The sequence below is a fragment of the Vipera berus genome (genome assembly GCF_964194415.1).
Source record: "Vipera berus genome assembly, chromosome: 3".
NCBI lineage: Eukaryota > Metazoa > Chordata > Lepidosauria > Squamata > Viperidae > Vipera > Vipera berus.
Window position 1 is genome coordinate 109,466,991 of NC_138204.1, and position 22,128 is coordinate 109,489,118.

At 38.9% G+C, this 22,128-nt stretch overlaps 1 protein-coding gene across 1 annotated transcript in view; it reads right to left on the minus strand.

The window, feature by feature from the left end:
* The window catches only part of CACNA1E (calcium voltage-gated channel subunit alpha1 E), a gene marked incomplete at both ends in the record, with an annotated part of 378,714 nt that extends 357,258 nt beyond the window's left edge, over positions 1–21,456 (minus strand). The window contains one exon of the mRNA XM_081322491.1: positions 21,419–21,456. Coding sequence (XP_081178617.1) covers positions 21,419–21,456 — 38 coding nt within the window. The remainder of the gene's footprint in view (positions 1–21,418) is intronic.
* Between the last annotated feature and the right edge of the window lie 672 nt (positions 21,457–22,128).

Genomic DNA, 22,128 nt, shown 5'->3' on the forward strand with positions numbered 1-22,128 from the left:
ACAAATTATCAGGATTTTTTCTTTAAATTTATATTACATTTTATGTTTATTTATATATCATATTTAGAAACCACTTATCTCCCTCACAAAGGTACTCTGGGCGGTAAAGTAAAATATAAAAACATAAGAATTATATGTAAATATTGTAGTAGGAGGGAGACATAGTTAAAATTCAAAGTTCAAGTTCAAAGTTAAAAAGGGCAGGGGGAGCACATTCAAAACACTAATCAGCCCCTAATCTGAGCCCCAAGTGAGACAGCAGAACCAGTCTTCCAAAAGGCTGGTTGCGTGGGGGTCTCCCTTCCTTCTGGGGAAAGAGAATGTTCCAAAGGGTGGGGGAAATAGTAGAAAAGGCTCTCTTCCTGGATCCTGCCTATCAGAATTCTTTAACAGGGTCCACAATTTACCATCCCTGCCTGACTGGTAGGAGGGGCTGATGCAATAGGCAAAGACAGTTCCATGTGTAGGGTTTTAAAGACCATAACTAATACATTGAATTGGACCTGGAAGCAAACTGGCACCCAACGCACCTTGTGTAACATAGGTGTTACATGCACTGTCCTTGGGGCACCCATATATTTTGCTACTAGTTAATTTAGGTTACTTGGTCAATAGGTGGGTAGTACTGGAATATTAACCTGATGTTTGGCTTTTATTTGCTCCACCATTGTGCAATTACCTTTATTTTATTTTATTTTAATCCCATTTATATCCCGCTCTTCTCCGAAGACTCAGGGCGGCTTACAATTTAAAGCACAAATCAATGTGCTTAGCAATAGCCTTCATTCTATGTATATGCCTGCTTATTAGGGCTTTCGGGCCCCTCAAGTGGCATTTTTACAAAGTCAGCTTATTGCCCCCCAACAATCTGGGTCCTCATTTTACCTACCTCGGAAGGATGGAAGGCTGAGTCAACCTTGAGCCTGGTGGGATGCGAACCTGCACTAATTGCAGCAGCTGGTGTTACTTAAGGAGGCATTAGCCCACTGCTCCACCATTTTATTTTATTTTATTTTATTTTATTTTATTTTATTTTATTTTATTTTATTTTATTATTTTATTTTATTATTTTATTTTATTTTATTTTATATTTTATTTTATTTTATTTTATTATTTATTTTATTTTATTTTATTATTTTATTTTATTTTATTTTATTTATTTTATTTTTTATTATTTTATTTAAAAGGCATAGAAAATAATAATGTGTAAGTGCACCGCAGCCTACACCTTTTATCAAAATAAACGGGAAAATGAGTCTTGAAGCCTAGGGTACTTCCTAAATGGAGAATAGGGATCTGCAAAGAGTGATACATGAAATGTGTTGGTACAAGTAAAGCACACCTTCTTGAAAGCAGCTGCATTCCTCTGGAAGGCTTGATAGGGTTCCTTCAAAGATAGTTCCTAATCACATATGCATGCACACAGGTCTTTCCCTTCACTTCCCAGCAGAAGCGTGGTCTATGGAATGTTTCCTCTGGGCATCTCAAAAGGGCCTGCTGAGGTTCTGCCCCGTGAAAGGTAAGAGGGGCATTTATTTATTATAAAATTTATTTGTGGCCCATCTCGTATCCAACAAACTCATGATTCTCTGTTCTATGGAATCTACTTCCTCTACTTAATGAAATTTAGGTAAGCCATGAAAATCATACTTTTAAACTGGGCATTGAGCATCTAAGTAATTAATATTGTATAAGATAACTTTCAATTATGTTTTAATTTAACTTTTAAATGGATTTCAATGGGGATGGCATTGCTGAAATGTTAATTATTTTTATGTTAATATTTAATAAGCTGAGTCATTGGGTGGGTGGATGGTACGGAAATACTGTAAAATAAATGTGCACAGAATTGGAAAAAATACTTTAAAGCAGCTGCATCAAGATTTCTGGAAGACACGGCTACTTTAATGCTTTAAGACAGTGGGCCTGATAATGAATTTTCCAAAGCCCTTTTTCTGAATGCTCAGCAGCCCTAACCTGGAAAGTTCCTCTTCATACGTTTTCTGCTATAAACTACATCAGGAAGTGAAACTGACTTTTTGTTCTCTGGAATGTATAGCATTCATTCACATCAGCAACATGTCATAGCTACATGGACATGAAGAAACCATTTACCCATTTACCTATATACAACATTCATTTTAAAAAAATACAAACTGCCCCTGCCAACTGATTATTGAAATTCTGTGCAGAACTGCATTTTATATCAATATTAAAATATTAAAAAACCTTAGAATGAATGAGCATCAAAAATTGTTCCTGATAAAAAGACCAAGATGACAATTTTTAAAAATGGTTTTGTTTGAAACAATATTTTTTTAAAAAAACAAAACCCTAGCTAAACTAATTGGAAGAGAAATATGTAAAGTATGAAAAGGTAAAAATGCATCTAGAGGTCTATTTTCTCTCTCTCTCAATCTCCTCCTGTTTAGGCTTGTCTGTTCTAAACATCAATACAGATTGGAATGTATAGAAATTGTGTTATTGTCCAGTCTATTATTTAAGTCTAATTTTGTGTGTGTGTGTGTGGGGGGGGGGTTATCAGAAAAAAAGGCCCAAACACAAAGGAAGGTGATATCACTCAGATGGTATATATGACAAATGTTGATTTCCTCAGCATCAGTGACCCTGAAAGAGGCCTGTGAAGATAGAAAAATAACTTTATAATGACATTATTAGGATTATTTAACACATATTCTTTTCAAATATATTAGAACATAACATGATATTATATTATTATAACATATGGAAAAAAGAAATTTGAAGGATTTGAAATCTGAAACTTTATGCAGGTAGCCCCTACACTAAGCTTATTTTTTCCTGTTTTATTCCAGAGATTTGAAGTACACAAAGGGGGCCAAGGAAACCAGGAAAAACTATACAATACTGAAAATCCCAAAGACTGCATTTGCCTGAAGAGCTTTCCTTCCTACAACTAAAGTGCCATCTACTGTCTATTTTCTATAACACTACTGAATAGCAGGCTAATCAATCTCCAAATTCTAGTTTACTAAACTCATTAATGCATGGATTTTCCTAATAACCAGCACTAAACAGAAAAAAGTAAGAGAACCTGACTTTACAAACATTTGTGTCCATGTGTATTTGTGTGCACATGCATGCGTGTATGTGTGCAAGAAGAGGAGTAAATTCTACCCGATTTGTGGAACACCTTGCTCTCAGAGGTGAGGAAAAGGCCCCAACCTCTTGGCCTTATGTAAAGAGTCGAAACTCGGCTGTGTAGCCTTGCATGGGGGACATAGGGATCCATGCAGCGGTTGGGCTGGTTGGCCCCATGAGAATCCCCACCTGTATTAACAACTCCTACTCCCCATCTTGCAATTCTCCACTTAAAAAAAATTATAATGTTGTTTCACACTTTTTAAAAATTTTATATATAAATGTAGTTGAATGATATGTTAATTTGGGCAAAATCTTGAGGATCATCTTTATTTATTTATGATCCCACATTTATTATTTTTTTTACAAATAACTCAAAATGGCAAACACATCTACTATTATTTCATCCTCCTGTTTTGTTCTACAATAACAAACCTGTGATGGGTTGGGCTAAGAGTGAATGATAGGTCCAAAGTCCCCCAGCCAGCTTTCAAGCCAAAGATGGGACTAGAATCGTCAATCTCTTGGTTTCTAGACTGTGTCTTAACCGCTAGACCAAGCTAATATGAGCATGATTCCCATTATGTAACCATCATTTAAACATTCTTTGTTTATATCTGACTTTGGCATGTTCTGACTTTCTGGCCTTGCTGGCATGTGGTATGCTTTGCCTATTATTATGAGGATCTGCAAAAAAAGCAATGCATCAAAATATGCATCTTCATGTCAAAAAATAAGAGTGATGATCGGGTAATTTTGCTTTGAAACTGTGCATGGTTAATTAATTATCCAAGGAGTTCAAGAATTCCTGGAATGAAATCATGGGAGGAGGAGAGAAAAGTCATCTGAGGCCTTTAGAAAAATGAGACGGGGGAGAGAGAGAAAGAGAGAACTCTTAGGATCCTGTGGCAACTCCAACAATTAGTGGTATCAAATTATCAAATTACACTTAGATTTATATACCACTTCACAGTGCTTTGCAGCCCTCTCTAGGCAGTTTACAGAGTCAGCATATTGTCCCCAATAATCTGGGTCCTCATTTTACCAACCTCGGGAGGATGTAAAGCTGAGTCAACCTTGAGCTGGTCAGAATTGAGTGATCAGTGAGTTAGCCTGCATTCTAATCACTGTGCCACCATGGCTTTTAAATTGCGGAGGGAGGGAGGGAGGGAGGGAGGGAGGGAGGGAGATTTAGACAAAATGTGTTTCATTGCTGCAAATAGCTGCTCATGTTTTTATCAATCTGATTAGCAAAGCAAGGCAGGGGGAGGGATGTGTTACTTCGCTGCTGATCAAACCTGTGACTTCTGTAAGCTTCTTCCATCCCCTTTCCATGATAGCAAATTCACCATTCTCTGGCCAGGTTATTATGCACAATCCTGCTACTGGTGTTAATTCAGTATACCAGCTTCATATCAATCACTCATATATCAGATTAACGCAAATGGAGGTGAAGAGAGTTGTCCTTGGAGAGGATAATAGGTAGAGGAAAGAAAATAATATTTTTTTCTGGATTATTTCTGTTGGTGAAACAGCATGTAAGAGCATGAGGCAAAGCCATCAGATCTAACTCTTAAGGGCCTTCCATGTGCCAGCCTCAGCAGGTGGCATACCTAATGCAACATAGCAGATGTCCCAATGAGAGCTACGTGGGTGAAAGAAATAGTCCTGAAGTTATTTAGCAAACTCAAAAAGGGTTTTGTTTTTTTTAAGGAAAAAGAAAAGAAACATACATGTTATAAACTGCTTGTTGCCTGGATATAATCTTTTTTCTCCCTTTCAGGTACTACATTTAACTAAGAAAAATGTGTATTTAATCAACATCACCATTACGGTCTTACAGATCCCAGACAACCATACTTATATTAATATATCCCACATTACTGGATAAATTCCTGCCGCGTTAATTCACCAAAGACTGTCTTGACCTCCCTGAAAGAAACAGGCATATGGGTCCAAAGTAGTACTTGGTAATTGTATGTAGGGATAGGAGACATGTCCTTATTTCTGCAAAGTTGGGCATTGCTGGAGCTTTTTTCTCCATTATTTACCATGTCAACATCTGGACTTTATTTAGCTTGTTGAATCTTTTTGAATGATTATTTAGGGGTAAATTCATTTCTGTTCTGCCTGGTGAAAGGCTTTCACTCCTTTTTTACAATATGAAGAAATCACATATAAGTGTTTGTATATTTATTAAAAAAATGTTAAATAAATAAATAAGCAAGCAAGCACTTCATTGGGCCTTGTGCAAAGGCAAAGAAGGTTCATATTAACATAAACCCCCAGAGATTGTTCCATTGAGAAATCATAGAAAAGATCATTCAACACAACTGGGGGAAGAGAATCTTTTGTATTTGAAAAACCCATTGATTGTTCATTATAAGCATAAAATGTGTTTAAGTCAGTGTACTATTAAAATCGACTATAGCTGCCAACCCTGCTGAGCAATGAGACAAGAAAAAGCTTAAACCATGAGTGCTGCAGAAAAGCAGAAGTTAATTTGAGAAGCCAAAGCTAAATGAGACAGCTAGAACTCCAAAGGTTCAAGAAATGAGATTTGCCTTGCTTATACAGTAGATGAAACAAAGCCAAATAGACATTTATAGCAGGCTTCATCTTGAAAGAAAAAACTGATCCCAAATCTGTTCAAAAACTTTACTGCAGCAAAGAACTGTGGCAACATATGCAGAGAATTTAGGTAGTTTCCTAAATAGGAAAACTATTAAAGGAGCAGTAAAAGTTCCATCTGTTAATTAAATACAAGGAGATTGCTGACTACAATTTCTTATTTGGGGGTGCTTTGCAAGCTAACACCTGTGAAATTTGTTTTGAGTTTATGCATTATACTGAAATACCTGAACACTGCTGTTGTGTAGCCGGTTCTTTGCAGGCAATAAGCGAGACGAGAGGTTGCAAACAGGAACATTGCTTTATTGAAGCAAACAGGAACAGAACTGAAACAGAGGCTGCTGCGCAGCTACTTATATGGTTGGCCACTAGGCGGCGGCCAATAGGTTTAAAGGAACCCATTCCCACCCCAAATCATCCAATGATCTTCTTGGAGACAGCAAGTCTGGCTTAGTCAGTGACTGTTACACAGACACACCACTGAGCAACCATAAGCAGCATTCAAACAGACACGAACAAGTTCAAGTAAAGATCCCAATACATTACAGCTGCAGTGCTGAAAATTCAATCACTGCTGTCTCTACATCTCCCTCCAGTAGTCCTGACTAGCAGCTAGAGCAGACATGTCAAACACAAGGCCCGGGGGCCAGATCCGGCCCGCGAAATGGTTTCATGCGGCCCGCAAAGCCATCCTGGAAACAGTGAGGGAACGGCCTCCACTGCCTTGGCCCTGGCCCAGAGACCCTCTTTCTGCCAGAGACCCTCAGATCTGTCCCACTCCTGCCCAGGCCCCCATAGGCATCCTTGATGCGAACGATGTAGAGCTGGCCACGCCCACCCAGTAGGCCATACGCACTCTAGCCATGCCCACCCAGTAGGCCACGCCCACCCTGGCCATACCCACCCGGCCCCCTGAGGGCAACCGCAATGCTGATGCGGCCCTCAATGAAATAGAGTTTGACACCCCTGAGCTAGAGCATAGCTGCAGTTCAAGGATAGAAATGGGCTTCTAGCCTATTCCAGATGGTTTGTGCCCATTCCACTAGATATGACAGAAAAGACAAACTCTGGGTCCCTGTGATGAAACCTGCTGGGGCTCAGAAGCATGTCTTCTCTGTCATTCTTCCTGCCTTGTGGAATAACCTTCCCCAAGAGATATGGATAGGCCTAATCCTAGTGGCTTCAGGAACATGAGGAAGACCTCAGTTTTCCCGAGAAAAAGACCAGGATGCTAACAGAGCTCTAGATTGATTGTATGTGATCTATGGATCTTAAGATTTTTAATGGGAACATCAATTTATCGTTTCCCCCATCTTGATAATTGTTCTACACTTTTTTCTTTGTTCACTGCCAAGAGTTCATTAGTAATTGAATAGTCATATAAATGGGTTAAACAACCAAACAAGTAAGACTTTGATGCATGCAAGTGAATTTGCTCTGCATTCCAAAATGACCCATAATATCACAATACATCTGAACATGAATAATTTGTGATAGTGCATAAGGCCTAAACACAAGGCCTAGTTTACAAAATTTTTATAAATATTCGGGCAAAATCTGTCTCATTAATGGCAACCAAACTAGATGTTTCTGTTCCTTTAGAAATCTATTAAAGATTAAAATAAAGACTAGCTGTTGTTGTTTTTCTTTTTACCTTGCTTTATAAGATGCAAATGAGCCATACTCTGAATAATTTAATCCCAGGTGCAACTTCTCAAGTGTGGAATGGATAGACCAGTTAAAACTTGGAAAGATAATTTCTCACATGCAGATCAGTTACTTAGCTACTTATATTTTTTTAAATATATGCAAAGGATTGCTATGAAGCTGAGAAGCATTAATTAATATGTTTTCAATATTATTCATTCATTCATTAAACTCCATAGCATCTCTGGGAATCTTATATTTTTTTTAAAAAAAAAATGTAACAGAAAACCATAAGTATTGGGGAAATTACAGTTGACAGGAAGATAAAATAAATTAAAAGAGAAACAAAAACAAAGGGGCTCATGCAGCATAACAGCCCAGGGTCTGGGAGAACCACCAAATATTTTAGTTTGCTAAAAGTGGAAAAAGTGGAAGCAGTATGGATCTCCAAGAAAATACCATTGGGTCCCACAAGTAGTATGGCTAAATCTACAGGATATGGAATATGTCCAGCTGACCTCACCATATGGGTGGAAATATATGGAGACAGGCATTCCCTCAAGTAGCTAGGCCCAAATAATAGGTTGAACATGCAAGGATGAACAGTACTACTAATCCATAATCATTGTCAATATTCTCAAAATAGCTGGATCTGACCTCTGCCAGAGAATATGTCTCTCAAATGATCACCATTAATGATCACCATTGAGAAGTACCATATTTTCCGGCGTATAAGACGACTGGGCGTATAAGATGACCCCCTACATTTCCTGTTAAATTATAGGGTTTGGGCTATACTCGCCATATAAGACTACCCCTCTTCCAATGCACACCAAATAAAAATTAAAAAACATCAGATTTGATTTTAATATGGTAATTTTAATTCAAATGCTTATGACATGCAGGTACTTAGGAAAACTGTCACTTATAAACATAAGGCTGTTTGTCATCAAACATGTAAACATAAAACAGTGCAAGTGGATTAAACTTAAATAATAATAATAATAATAATAATAATAATAATAATAATAATAATAATAATAATAAGAAGAAGAAGAAGAAGAAGAAGAAGAAGAAGAAGAAGAAGAAGAAGAAGAAGAAGAAGAAGAAGAAGAAGAAGAAGAAGAAGAAGAGCCTTGGCGAAGCAGTGGGCTAATGCCTCCTTAAGTAACACCAGCTGCCTGCAATTAGTGCAGGTTCGCATCCCACCAGGCTCAAGGTTGACTCAGCCTTCCATCCTTCCGAGGTAGGTAAAATGAGGACCCAGATTGTTGGGGGCAATAAGCTGACTTTGTAACAATGCCGCTTGGGTGTGTGTGTGAAAGCCCTAACAAGCAGGCATATACATAGAATGAAGGCTACTGCTAAGCTTGTAAGCCGCCCTGAGTCTTCGGAGAAGGGCGGGATATAAATGTAATAAAAATAAAAATAAATAAATGAAGAAGAAGAAGAAGAAGAAGAAGAAGAAGAAGAAGAAGAAGAAGAAGAAGAAGAAGAAGAAGAAGAAGAAGAAGAAGAAGTTGTTGGAAGGGACCTTGGAGGTCATCTAGTCCAACCCCCTGCTAAGGCAGGAAACCCTATAACATTTCAGACAAATGGCTGTCCAGTGTCTTCTTAAAAACTTCCAGTGTTGGAGCATTCACCGCTTCTGGAGGCAGGTTGTTCCACTGGTTAATTGTTCTAACTGTCAGGAAGTTTCTCCTTAGTTCTAGGTTGCTTCTCTCCTTGACTAGTTTCTATCCATTGCTTCTTGTCCTGCTTTCAGGTGCTTTGGAGAATAGCTTGGCTCCCTCTTCTTTGTGGCAGCCCCTGAGATATTGGATCACTGCTATCATGTCACCCCTCACCCTTCTCTTCGTTAAACTACACATACCCAATTCCAGCAACTGTTTCCTATTTTCCTAGGACTCAGATTGTTGGGAGCAATAAGCTGACTTTGTAATAATGCCGCTTGGGGGGGGGGGCGAAAGCCCTAATAAGCAGGCATATACATAGAATGAAGGCTATTGCTAAGCACATTTGATTTGTGCTTTAGATTGTAAGCCGCCCTGAGTCTTCAGAGAAGGGCGGGATATAAATGGGAATAAAAAAAATACTGCAGCCAGTTTTGGTCACCAAATCACAAAAAAGATGTTGAGAGTTTGGAAAAAATTCAGAGAAAAACAACTAAGATGATCAAAGGCCTGGAGACTAAAATATATGAAGAATGGCTGCAGGGACCTGGGTTTGGCTAGTCTAATAAAAAGAAGAAATAGGGGAGACATGATAGCAATATTCCAGTATTTGAGGGACTGCCATAAAGAAGAGGGGGTCACATTAGTCACCAACGCACCAGAGGGCAGGACAAGAAACAATGGTTGGAAACTGATCAAAGAGAGAAGCAACTTGGAATTAAGGAGAAACTTCCTGACAGTAAGGACAATTAACCAGTGGAACAGCTTGCCTCCAGAAATCATGGGCGCTCCATCACTGGAGGTTTCTAAGAAGGGACTGCACAGTCGCTATAGGTTCTCCTGCTTGAGCAAGGGGCTGGACTAGAAGACTAGAAGCCCTTCCAGCTCTATTCTAATATTCTAATCATATAGAAAATCTTAAATGTCAATATAAATAGCAACTTAGTAGTAATGAGAAAAGACCTTGCAATCTTGCGCCCATCTGACACTTTGAGCCAACAGTAGAAAGTTAGATTAATCAATATTCCAGCATAGAAAAGCTACTTCTAACCTAAAAAGCCATATTTATTGTTTTTTTATTCCATTTTAATACAGCTCTCTTATATTGAATTCAGGCCCATCTACAGCAGCTTTTTATGTTCAAAAGCCAATTGATGCTATGGGGGATGCTCACAATCAGGGAATGAAAGCAAAGGTCTTTTCCTGTCAAATAACAACTATGGGTCTAATTTGATTCATAGAGAGAGCCCCCAACAGTTAAACCCAACCTAGTGTTTGGATTAGAACTCCCGCCATCCCTAAGCAAGATAATTTTTAAAAAACATTAAGTCAAGGTTTATTTTCTATCTGTAACATTTTACAGTATATCAGTAAAATTCAGCAGTGGAGGATGATACATGTGAATACATCGGAAGTATATGTATCTTGTCTTATTCTAACAAGGACGAATAGCACACAATCAAAATAATGTCATATTTGATGTCATGTTTAGATTCTAAACCAAAGAACTGCTGAGATTTTTCCTGCAGGTTTTTTTTAAAAGCTCTGGGGGATTCCAGCCAGGCTAATTGTTAGTTTAACATAGTATTTTGCTGATTTAATTAAATCTTTGGAAGCCATGGGAAGTACATTAGTGACATGAATATCAAAACAGGAAGGATATGATTGCCATAACTTTTGGTTGCTGGAACCTAAAGGAACATACTGTCTAAATAATGAAAGAGTGGTCTGTTATATTAATGAGATAATTTATAATAGTTACAGCTATGAAGAACAGAACAGAACAGTAGAATGTGACTAGCATATGATATGAATCACTGACAAAAGATAATATTTAGCGTTTTTAGTATAAGTACTATGAAGAATGTTTCACATTTTTAGATATAGACCTAAGATGACCCAAATGCTCAATGCTTTAAAAATCATAAATAGCCAAAACATATATTTGAAATGTGTATCATACTGGCAACAAGAAAAGTCCTGATCCTGCAAGGTTCTTGAGCACGTTTACTAATATCAGCAGGAGAAACATGAGAATTTTACAAGAAATTTTACATAATATTCAGTTGTAGAAGTAGCATAAATATGTATTACAAGATTGATTAACCATCCATATTCAGTACTTCATGTTTCATGATATCATTTGAATGTTGATCATGTCAATTGATCCCCTTGTGAAAATATCTTATTTGAATAGAGAATATGTAATATCCATACTTTAGAGTTTAGCTCTTCAATCTCATTTGGGGAATCCTTTACTTCATATCTCATTCAACTATTAATCTGTTTGTGAGAGTAAATCTTCAGGTGTGCATACACTCACCAGTCCCTCTAAAGCAGGGGCCCTCAACCCCAGGTCCGTGGACCAGTACCGGGCCATGGCATTCCAGCAACTGGTCCACACAAACAAGCAAAGCCCCATCTGCGGGATGCAGGCAGCACACAAAACCACGCACCCTCCAGTCCGTGGAAAAAACTCTCTCCATGGAACCGGTCCCTGGTGCCCAAAAGGTTGGGGGCCTATTCTCTAAAGAGTGAGAATGTTTATATTTCAGTAGAATAGGACCATCATCTTCCTGTCCAACTTTCAGTCCTTGATATCTACATAGTTTTCTTATTAATTGACAGTAGCTAATCACATTATAAGCATAGTGGTAGTGTCAGAACCCATATTCTAAGGGGACTCTTTTCTAACTTTAATTCTGACTCTAATCTTTCTATACTTCTGGGTTCTGCTATACTCCTGGAGGGGAGGGGGGAAAAGCACTGTGGGCTATTTCTTTATTTTCCTCTATCGCTACACTGTAACACTTTGCTGTTTCTGCATACATGCTCTTTGAACTATCTTTCCCCTTGATGTCAGCTAGATGGGGGGGGGGGAGAAAGTAATGTGACTCCAGCAACTGGTTTATCTCCACTTTCAGAAGGGAAGGTATGAAGAGTTGACAAAACATCCCTGCAACCCTGAAACAGCCTGGCGTTATCAGCTGTTTCCCACAATGGACTTAACACCTGGGCATTGGCCCATTCAAACTGACCTGATGAACTATTGGGGTGGGGTTTGCTTGGGACACCTTTAACCTATTGATTTGAGGGGGAATCTGAGGGTTTCAGATCCTGTCTATTATGCCTGCTATCAGCTTCTCCTAATAAAAGTTCCTTTTGGAAGAAACTGCTTCCACGATTTCTGCTTTCTTAGGATGAGGTATTGAAATGGGCCCTGACAGGTAGCTAGTGCATCTCACAAAAGTGGGTGTCTGTACTTGTCTAAGACTCTAATAACTGACTGAAAAGCGAGTGAGACAATGTCTAGGCAGACCCACCATTTCTTGCCCTATTGTATTCAATACCAGTTTAAGTTTCTGTATGGTCTTCAAGGGCATCTCTGTGTATGAGACACTGAAATGATTGAGCTGGGAGATGATAAGGAGTGACTGTCTGGAGAACAAACCAGTGAAGCTGTTCAAAGGCACTTATGGCCAAAGCTGCCGCTTGTTCTTTGAGCATGTGCTGTGATTCCATGTATGCACTACTTCTAAATGGAGAAGTGCAAACCCATCCATGAGAAAAGATGGAAGGTTCCTTATCTACCAGAGTGGATAACACTGCATTTGATGGTCAAATGATCAACCTGGTATAAAGCAATCTATATTCCAATGACAATAACTTACTCTTGAATGTAAGATACAGATCAGCCATGCATAGAAGAAATTGAGATATAAAGATAACCTCCACAGTTTAGAAGGGTATGGTTGTTGTTTGAGAATGCATAGGGGGTCTTGCAAACAAATAAAACCAATTTATGTAATGTGCTTTGTCTCTTTTTCACATTCAAGCATTCCCAGTTGAACATGGGGCCAAAGGAAACTTACGGAACTGATAATTGGGGGGAAAGGAGGAATAAAAGAATCCCAAGGAACCACCATCTGAAGATAGTAAACCAGCTTGGTACAGCTGCCAAATTGGCAAGGTTAATTGAATAAACTATTGTTCAGGTGCAAACTGATTGAGAAGTAGGGGAGAGTAACTTCCCTGAGTGAAATCATCTTAGAAAGAACGATAATAAACTTGGGGGGAATGTTTCAGATAGCAGGGTTGGTTGCCTGATAACAAAAGGCAGCCAAGGCCAAAAGGTTGTTTTCCCACTTTCTCAGCTTAGAACCATTCTTTCTTTGAGCCCCAGAGATTCTAAGAAATTCCCTGATCCACAACCCAGCTGTTTCATTCAATAACTCATGCAGTATGTTTAAAACATGTAATGGGATAAGAAGTGTGCAAGTATTAGTGAGCCTGACCATTCTATAAAGTAACTATCAGGACAAAGAAAAAAATTGCAGGCATTTTGACCCTGGTCATTTCAATGCTAGGGACACAAGACATTGTACAAGTTCACACTAATGTCAGCGGGATATATGAATAAGCTGAATGTGTATACACACGTGAATATGTTTTTAAAATATTATTCTTTTAAGGCCAATCTCTTGTTTTGAACAGATGGAGCTACTGAGGTTGGGAGTATCTAGGCCAGAATTTTAAATGCTACATACTCATGATTCACTTCACACTTTAATTTGTATACATGGTGTGGGAAGCTTCTGTAGCTTAGAAGGCCATACAAATAAATATAACTCAGTTTCAAGGTCATGGCTAATTTTCATATTTTGATTGCAGCTGACAAACTGACATATTATAACAAAGAATGAATGCACATTGGTACTTTCAGCACCAATGCTGAAAGTGACAAAGTACTAAACTCCATGAGAGGAGAGGGGTGATGCAGAAGAATTGCCATGAATTCAACTGTTTCGTGATCATGTTGGAAGTCAGCAGGGTGTGAAATGCTGAAGATCTGCTTTCAGGGAAGCCCAGCTCACTAAACTTGGGTCACTTCCATATCACCAACATTTTCATGTCTCAGGTCCTTCAAAGCAAATTAAAAGCAATCTATGATTCTCCTCACATGTATGGACTTGAAATACTGAGTCAAGGAATGAAAATTGCTGTCCCATCTCCTGAGCATTTTGTATTCAGCTTTTCCCTTTTCTTTACTGCAGGAAAGCTTCCCCTTTAAAGTGACAAAACACTTGTCAATTTCGGTCCTGCTCAATTTCAGTAATATTGCTATTAAGCTTAGAAGGTTTGGGAAGATGGATGAGAATAGAATTCCTGTGTAGTTAAGGAGATCAGGTCCATATTTTCTTGAGTTTAGAATACCACATCAAATGAAATCCAAATAAATCTGTCTTTTAATTAGAAACAAAAGTAATCACTACAAGCTTTTCAAACACCCTGAAATAAATGGAAATGGTAAAATCTTCCTTTCTACTTTGTCATCATTCTGAAAGCCTGTCAGAAGTGCAGACATCTTGTGCAGAGCAAAGCATTTTAGAACCCCTATGAAGGAGATCCAGGATAATAGATACACTAGTGCAGGCTTCTGAAACTGAAAATCCAATAAACAGGGCGGGGGGGGGGGGTCTTCAAATTTGGCTTTTATGACTTGTGGACTTCAATTCCCAGAATTCCTCAGCCAGGCATGCTGGCTGAGGAATTCTGGGAGTTGAAGTCCACAAGTCATAAAAGAGCCCAGTTTGAATACCCCTTCAATAAACCAAGCACAGCCAACAACCTGTACTGTAAATTGCTAGATGTATTACCTCCCTCCATCAACCTTCTTCACTTTCAATTGAAATATCAAATAAGGAAACAATACTGATTTATGGAATTCTTGAACCTGGTGAGCTGTATTCATTTGAAGTAGATCAAAAGTTCTGCTGTTGTACACTAGAGTATATAGAAGAGCTATGGATTTTCAGGATGTTGCAGAAAATCCCAAATCATCTCTTACCAAAACAATTCACTTGAACAAATAACAAAGGCAATTGATGGACCACGCCAGTATTAAATGAGATGACAGGATGTTATTTAGTGAAACAGCCACTGTAGGCACTAAGCTGCATGTCAAGAAAGAACCTTTTTCTTTTTTTTCTTCTGCCTGCCTACCATTTATTAATTTGGCATGCATGCACACACCCTGGTGGTTTGCTACCGGTAATGAGGCACTGATCTGACTTTTGAAGCAAACCCTATTCCCCTTCAAACCTCTCCTGTGCCATTGTTGCAGCATAAACATCATCAGCATGGGTGGTACAATATGAAGTAGAAAGCCTTCAAGTATCTATGATAAAGAAAAGAAAAGAGGAGGAAGGCACAGTTCTTAGTCTGCTAGCATCAAGGGCTGTATACAGAGAGAAAAACCTAAGTTTACTACCAAGTGCACATGTTAACATGGAATATGTGAATGGCACCTGTGTGACATGTATGTTTGCAAATACATAAGAATATATAAAAAAGCCCCTGTAACTTATTAAAAGCCCTGAGAAATAAGCCTTATTCAGGCATTCCTGATATAGATTACAATGCTCCCGTCCTATCCCCTCTGTGAGTCAAAAATGGGAAATTGATTTTGCTCTGTGGATCAAACCAACTCTGGGCAACCATGTGGATGGTAACTGATATCTAGTGTGCTTTACCATCCACAATCTCATAGTCAAAGAGACATAATATCCTTTCCATACACCAGCAAAGTTTTTCAATAGTCTCTTTAAAAACAATGGAGCCCATCTTAAAAACTCATTGCAGTGCGAGGCAAGCAATTTTCAAAAATAGGTTGAAGTGTTAGGAAAGATAAGGAAAAAAAAACACTATGCTGGCTAGGAAGTTGGACAGCACATTTCTGGAAAGTATCCACTGGAGAAGACTGAGCTACCTCAGTCTCACCACTGTAGAATTCTCTCTCCAGGCATGGACGACAACACAGCTGTCCAAAAAGAGCGTGGGGCAAGAGATTGGTCCCTGCTTTTCTCCTTACAATTAGTCTTGACTATGTATCCAAAAATAAAATCAGATAACATGTATATGCTTGAGGATTTTCCATCAGCCCTCAATGCCTGAGCAAATGATAAGGCTCTATGGGAGCTGATGTACAAAATAACTGGGGAGCACCAACCTTTCACCTAAAGAAATACTGTATAACTTTGAAATTTGTCATAGCTTGTGAATAAATCCATACTAGATACCAGACCAGAAGAAAAAAGCAGGTGATTAGAGTAGATAACTTTGTCATGGTTCCGATAGATGAAACACATCAAAAGAACTTCAAGGCAAAATCTTCCTTAAAGAACATTTCATTCAGGAAACAAAGTATCAGTACTATATGGTCGAACCCAAAAACTAAATTCCCCTCCCCCGGATACAAAGTAACAAAGTATAACTCCCACCCCCAGTAAGCTGTCATAAATCACATTCTCCAATTAACCTAAAATGCGGGCTTCCTCCCCAGCTCGTCAGCCCGCCAAAATGTTATCAGCTTGTGTTATTGTTATGGCTAGCTGAGCTTTCATTCCAACCCCCCTTACTGCACCTAATTTCTTAATACCAGAAAAAGCTCGTTAAGGAAAAAGAGAAAATGGCTGCATTTTCATCAATTGTCAGAGCGGGAACATCCAATGTTAGCAGCGTTGACAAACTTTATCAATAATCAGGACTGTTGATTAACAATTGTAAATGTGGTCTGTTCACAATTGTACAACCACGTGGCTGATTTGTATGTTCAGTTCATAATTCAGCCAATTTTAACATTTCAATTATTGAAAAATGAATGGAACTTGAGATCGCCTGGTACTAAATTTCCAACCAGCATTACCTGGTGATTGGCATTGGACAAATCATTGACACCCTCAGTTCAATTTATCTTGAAAACATTTTCCATGTTATAAGCTTAATATGACATGAATTGAATTCCATGAATGAGAGTTGGGATACTAGTGGGATGATGAAGAACCTCTACAACTGTTTTCCTGCACAATGACTTAGAGACATTGGAAGCTATTTTAAACTAAATCTGCTTCCTGTGCTCAGCCTTTTCAACACTGATCAGTTTGGATGATACTGAACTCTGCAGAAAACCTTTTCCCAGTCCTACCCAGAGATGTTTTGGTTGTTGTTTTTTTCCGTACAAAACATTTGCTCTCAGTTGAGAAATGGGCTTTCCCTACTGATCCATTAATGCAGTTAGCTAGCAGTTACCATCAGGCAAATTGCAAGGCAGTTCTCTAATGTATAATTAAGGTGATAATAAAGCTAATTGTTGGATGCCAGAAACCATTCCCATCTCCTTCTGCATCCTGGGGCTTATGTGTATTGGCCAAGCTAAGAAACAGAGTTCCAGTTTACCTCCTAATATAATAAATTCTATTAAGGCATTATTGTATCAATATAGTCATAGAGTGAATGATTCAACCCACTCTAAAAATGACATTTGAAATCAGGGATTAGAATTAAGACCACTTTGATCCTCATTAGGTGTTCCTCTTGGGAAGTCTGGCATCTGATTCAATAACCTTAAGGAAAATAACTATATTACAATTACTTACTAACCAAACTGTACATGGAAAGCTGATGATAAGAATACTGTCTATGCTTTTCAGTCCCTTCGCTAAAGGCAGGGGAATGGAAATGTTGGGCATATTTGTCTGCTGTACAATCTTCAAATGGTTTGGATATCAACTTCGATCAGCCCAAGCTAAGATGGCCAGTAGAAAAGGATTTTATGAGCCCAGAATACCAGGAAGGCTCCAGGTTGCCTACTGCTCTAAAACAGAATCCTTTGAATAGGTAGGTGTTCCATAGCAGATGTGGTCACATGCTAGTCATTGACTTGGAATGATGGAACATTTAGCAAACCTTATGAACACCAGAGAGGAAATATGACTGTTGCAAAAATGTGTTATGCTGGAAAAGGGGAGAAGTAAGAGAAAGAGTTAAGTTTGCCTTAATTATCCTATTTATAAATTAATCTGGAGAATTACTTTAGCAGGTTTTCAAGATTCTATTACATTATCCTATGAATAATAAAGATCTTTCCAAAAAAATTAAGTGGTTCTTGTTTTCTGAGGTTTTTAGTGTTACAAGGATTGACAGATGGGAAGTTTTAACATGCCATCAACTGTTTACCCTGCAAAATTCTAATTCCCATGATATGGCATCCTTTGCAAAGGAATATATATAGAACAGCAGCTAACATTGTACAACCAGACTTCTGTTCATACACCAAACCTTCCATTTACTCTCCTCCCTTCCTGCAACTTGTCTCACATAAAGATTCCATACTTTAGACCACATTTTCTAGAGCATGATGGAGGAGGAGGAGGGAAGATGTGCATTCTCCATTCTGCTCATGAGAAAACACTATTTGCCTCAGTTCCTAAATACAAATATCAAACACTTGGACAATGTGTAAATATTCTGAGAAGAATTTGAAAATTGTCAGGATGACAGTGCACAATCACAATGAAAATATTTGGGAGGATTTTGTGATGGAACTTTAGCCAAGTCAATTTTTCTTCTGTCAGCTGAACTAGCATAGTAAAATAATGAAGGTGTTATACATGGACTGGAGAGGTCCAGATTAAGTCCCATTAATTATGGAGTTCATGAGTGAGTCTGACCAATCATCCTCCTCCTCCTCCTCCTCCTTCTTCTCTCTCTCTCTCTCTCTCTCTCTCTCTCTCTCTCTCTCTCTCTCCCCATCCATCTATCCATCCAAACAATAAACTTGTAAGCTACTCAATCACACAGAGCCCTAAGCAATTTATATTTTAAGATTACAAAACACAATACATTAATCCAATCTAATATCAAACAATAACCCACCCTGCCTCAAGGAACTGTTGCTCTGAATTTAAATCAGGGAAGATCCCCATGAATGCTATCTTGAGCAACAATAAAACATAAATGCAATCACTCAATGAATAAAGACTCTTCCTCCCAATGCTGTTCTCTCCCATTTGCCAGTGCCTTGAATCTAGCACAAAACAGAGCAGCTGAGGGACATCAGTAAAAACCACCTGGGACCATCCCTGCTATTATTGTCCTCACTTGTTGAGAGAACAACTAGGGAGGAGATACGCTAAGCTCACCTATCAAGACCTGGAGGTCACACTCAGCTGCCAGGCATCCAGCTTCCAAATACTAATATGTATTTACAAGCTTGCTTAAGAATATGGCCAGATTCTTCAGGGTCTACAGAATACAACTTAATCCCCTGTTGCTTAGCAATGCTTAATACACAGAGGAAGCAAAGACCTGAGATCCTGTTTGTTCTCTAGTGGAATTCAGGAATCTGAGGTGAGAAGGCTTATTCTTTCAGCTTCAGCCTTGATGTATTCAAGAGAGCTGCCATGGAGACACTCTCTCTCATGGTGGGTAATCTTCAGCAAGCCATGTTCAGCACAACTGACAGGTTCTGTGACCTCTGTGGACATGGCATGATGATAAGACATTCTCAGACAGCTTTTTGAAAAGAAAAAGTATTTGTCAGAATAAAACATCTACTAATAATCACAGATAATTACTGAAATAATGAACATAAAAAAGAGCCATGAGCCACACAACTCAGAAATCTGAAACAATGGTTCTGAGGAATGGATATGCAAACCTTTATCCCTCCAGGGCAACCCATTTCAACAGAGGACAGATGCAGCCTTGATTTCAGAAGCCAGTTCTGGGGTTTATGTTTGAGGGGGGGAAATGACAAATAAATACACAGTAATTGTAATTTCTTTTCTATACCTTTTGGCCATAACTAAAAGTCATCCTCTACCTTTTTTTCTGTTAACCTTTCCAATGCACTTGCAATGTGGGTGGAGAAAAACAGAAAAATGGAAGGACCCCATGATGCAATGTTCTATGGCAGTTTTCTCTTCTGTATATATATGACTCTAGGGGCTGGTGCTCATCTCCGTTTCAAAGCCGAAGAGCCAGCGCTTGTCCGAGGATGTCTCCGAGGTCATGTGGCCGGCATGACTAGACGCCAAAGGCGCACGGAACGCTGTTACCTTCCCACTGTAGTGGTCCCTATTTTTCTACTTGCATTTTTACGTGCTTTCAAACTGCTAGGTTGGCAGAAGCTGGGACGAGTAACAGGCGCTCACTCTGTTACGCGGCACTCGGGATTTGACCCGCCAATCTGCCGACCTTCTGATCAACAGGCTCAGCGTCCTAACCCACTGAGCCACCGCGTGCAGTTATTCAAATTGCAGAATATACTGTAACCACTTTATAATAATAACAGAATGCACAATAGAATGCCAATATGAGATTTCTGTGCCTCATGTCCAAGATATTACCCAAATGCCACCTTTAAGATACAGAATTCTGGTCAAGCTCATTTGGTTATTATTCCTAAATGTGGCTTAGATAAATTATATTTTATTTGATTATTTATAGCCCACCTTTAATATTTTTACAAATAACTCAAGGCCACAAAAATATCCAACATACCTTCCTCTTCCTGTTTTCTCCACAACAACAATTATGTGGGGTGAGTTGGGCTGAGAGTTAAATTTGGGTTAGTCCAAGCCTTGCAGCAACAACAAATTATTATTTCAATTTATACCATGACTTAGTGGTATTAATTAAAACATTCAAGGACCTGGGACAGAGGAAATCCTATCTCAGAATAAGAACTTTAAATATATCAAGGCTTTAAGGATCCCTCTTAGTCTTCCTAATTATACTATCATTCTTAAAAAATGGATAGAGGTTTTCCTATACAAAATGCTGTATGGTATACAATATACTTAGGAAACTGTCCCAGTAGGGAGGAGTGCTCAAGTGGGGAATTAGCTTGGCCTCGCTACATAAACACAAGGGACCAAGGTCCACCACTACCATCACCTCCCAAACACCTTCAATCTTATCTAATCTTTCCCAGGTGAAAGCTGCCAGTTTGGGAAGATTCCTGCAATGTAGACAGAGACCAATAAAGTAGCTAGTTCAAACTGTACAGATGTGGCTTGGTTGTTCACACCTGAGAGAGACTGGCTTCTCCTAAGACAAAATGATGAATACAAGATTCATTCAAATGACTGAGAGTTGCTCAGTAAGGTTTTGGACATAGGCCTTTCCTTTTGGAAATATCAAGGACTAAATCTAGGGCCTTTTTACATATAAATGAAAACAAAAAAAAGCCTATCCACAAATGAAATGAGCTAGGTATAGAAACTCTGCTATTTAAATTGGAATAGCAGGATTAAAAATAAGTGAAGCTAGCGATTATATTCTGGGGGAAATTCTCTGAAAAAGTTTAATTTTAATGAAAGGGTAGAAAGAGAATGCTCAGAGGTGGGAAATATGCTTCCGTGTCCTTCTGTACCAAGCAGCTCGTTCAGCTATGAATCTCTCTCAGATTTTTACCTCAGGAAAAGAGAAGACCTAAAGTATAAGGTCCCGTGCTAATTTTTCAGGATGGGAAAGGCAGTCTTTGAACTCAGTCTGGTACTTACTCCCATTCTTTCCGCCTTGCCTGTGGTGTGCTCTGCATTTTATGAGCTTCATGAGCCTTGATGATATCTCGCTGTTCAATCAGCCCCCCTCGTCGGCGTTTGATGACTTCAGGGCTCACAGGGATAAGTTGGCTTTGCCCTAAGTCAAAAGTGCTGCTACCATCCAAACCCAGTGTGGATTCTCTCTCCTGGGACTGCAACTCATAGAGAGCATCAAAGCTGGTAGTACGTGAGATGAGGCTGTCTGGCTCCAGCAAGCTACAGGAATGAGCAGGCTGCATCAGGCCCAGCCGGTGCTTCCGCCATGCTTCTTCCTCCGGTAGGGCCAGCACATATCTCTGGGTTCCACTGCCTAGCTCAGTGGTGGTTCCTCCAGGAGAAAAAGAACCTGCCTCAGAAAGCATGTGAGCACTTAGGGAACATGTGCCAAGGCTGAGCATCATGAATACCATTCAGGAACATCACTCTAAAAGAAGCAAAACAAGGGGAGAAAAGTTACCGACAAGCTTTTTCCTGTGGCTTATTTTAAATGAGAGAAGAAAGACTATACATAATAGAGACTGTCCTCTGAAAAAAGCTGCCTGTTTGCATTTTACTTTTTTTTTAAAGCCAATGCTACATAATAAATTAACAGGATCAGAACCTACTTGGTTGAAGGAATGTGGGAAGTACTTATTTCACACTTTCCTCTAATATCCTGTGAGATGAAT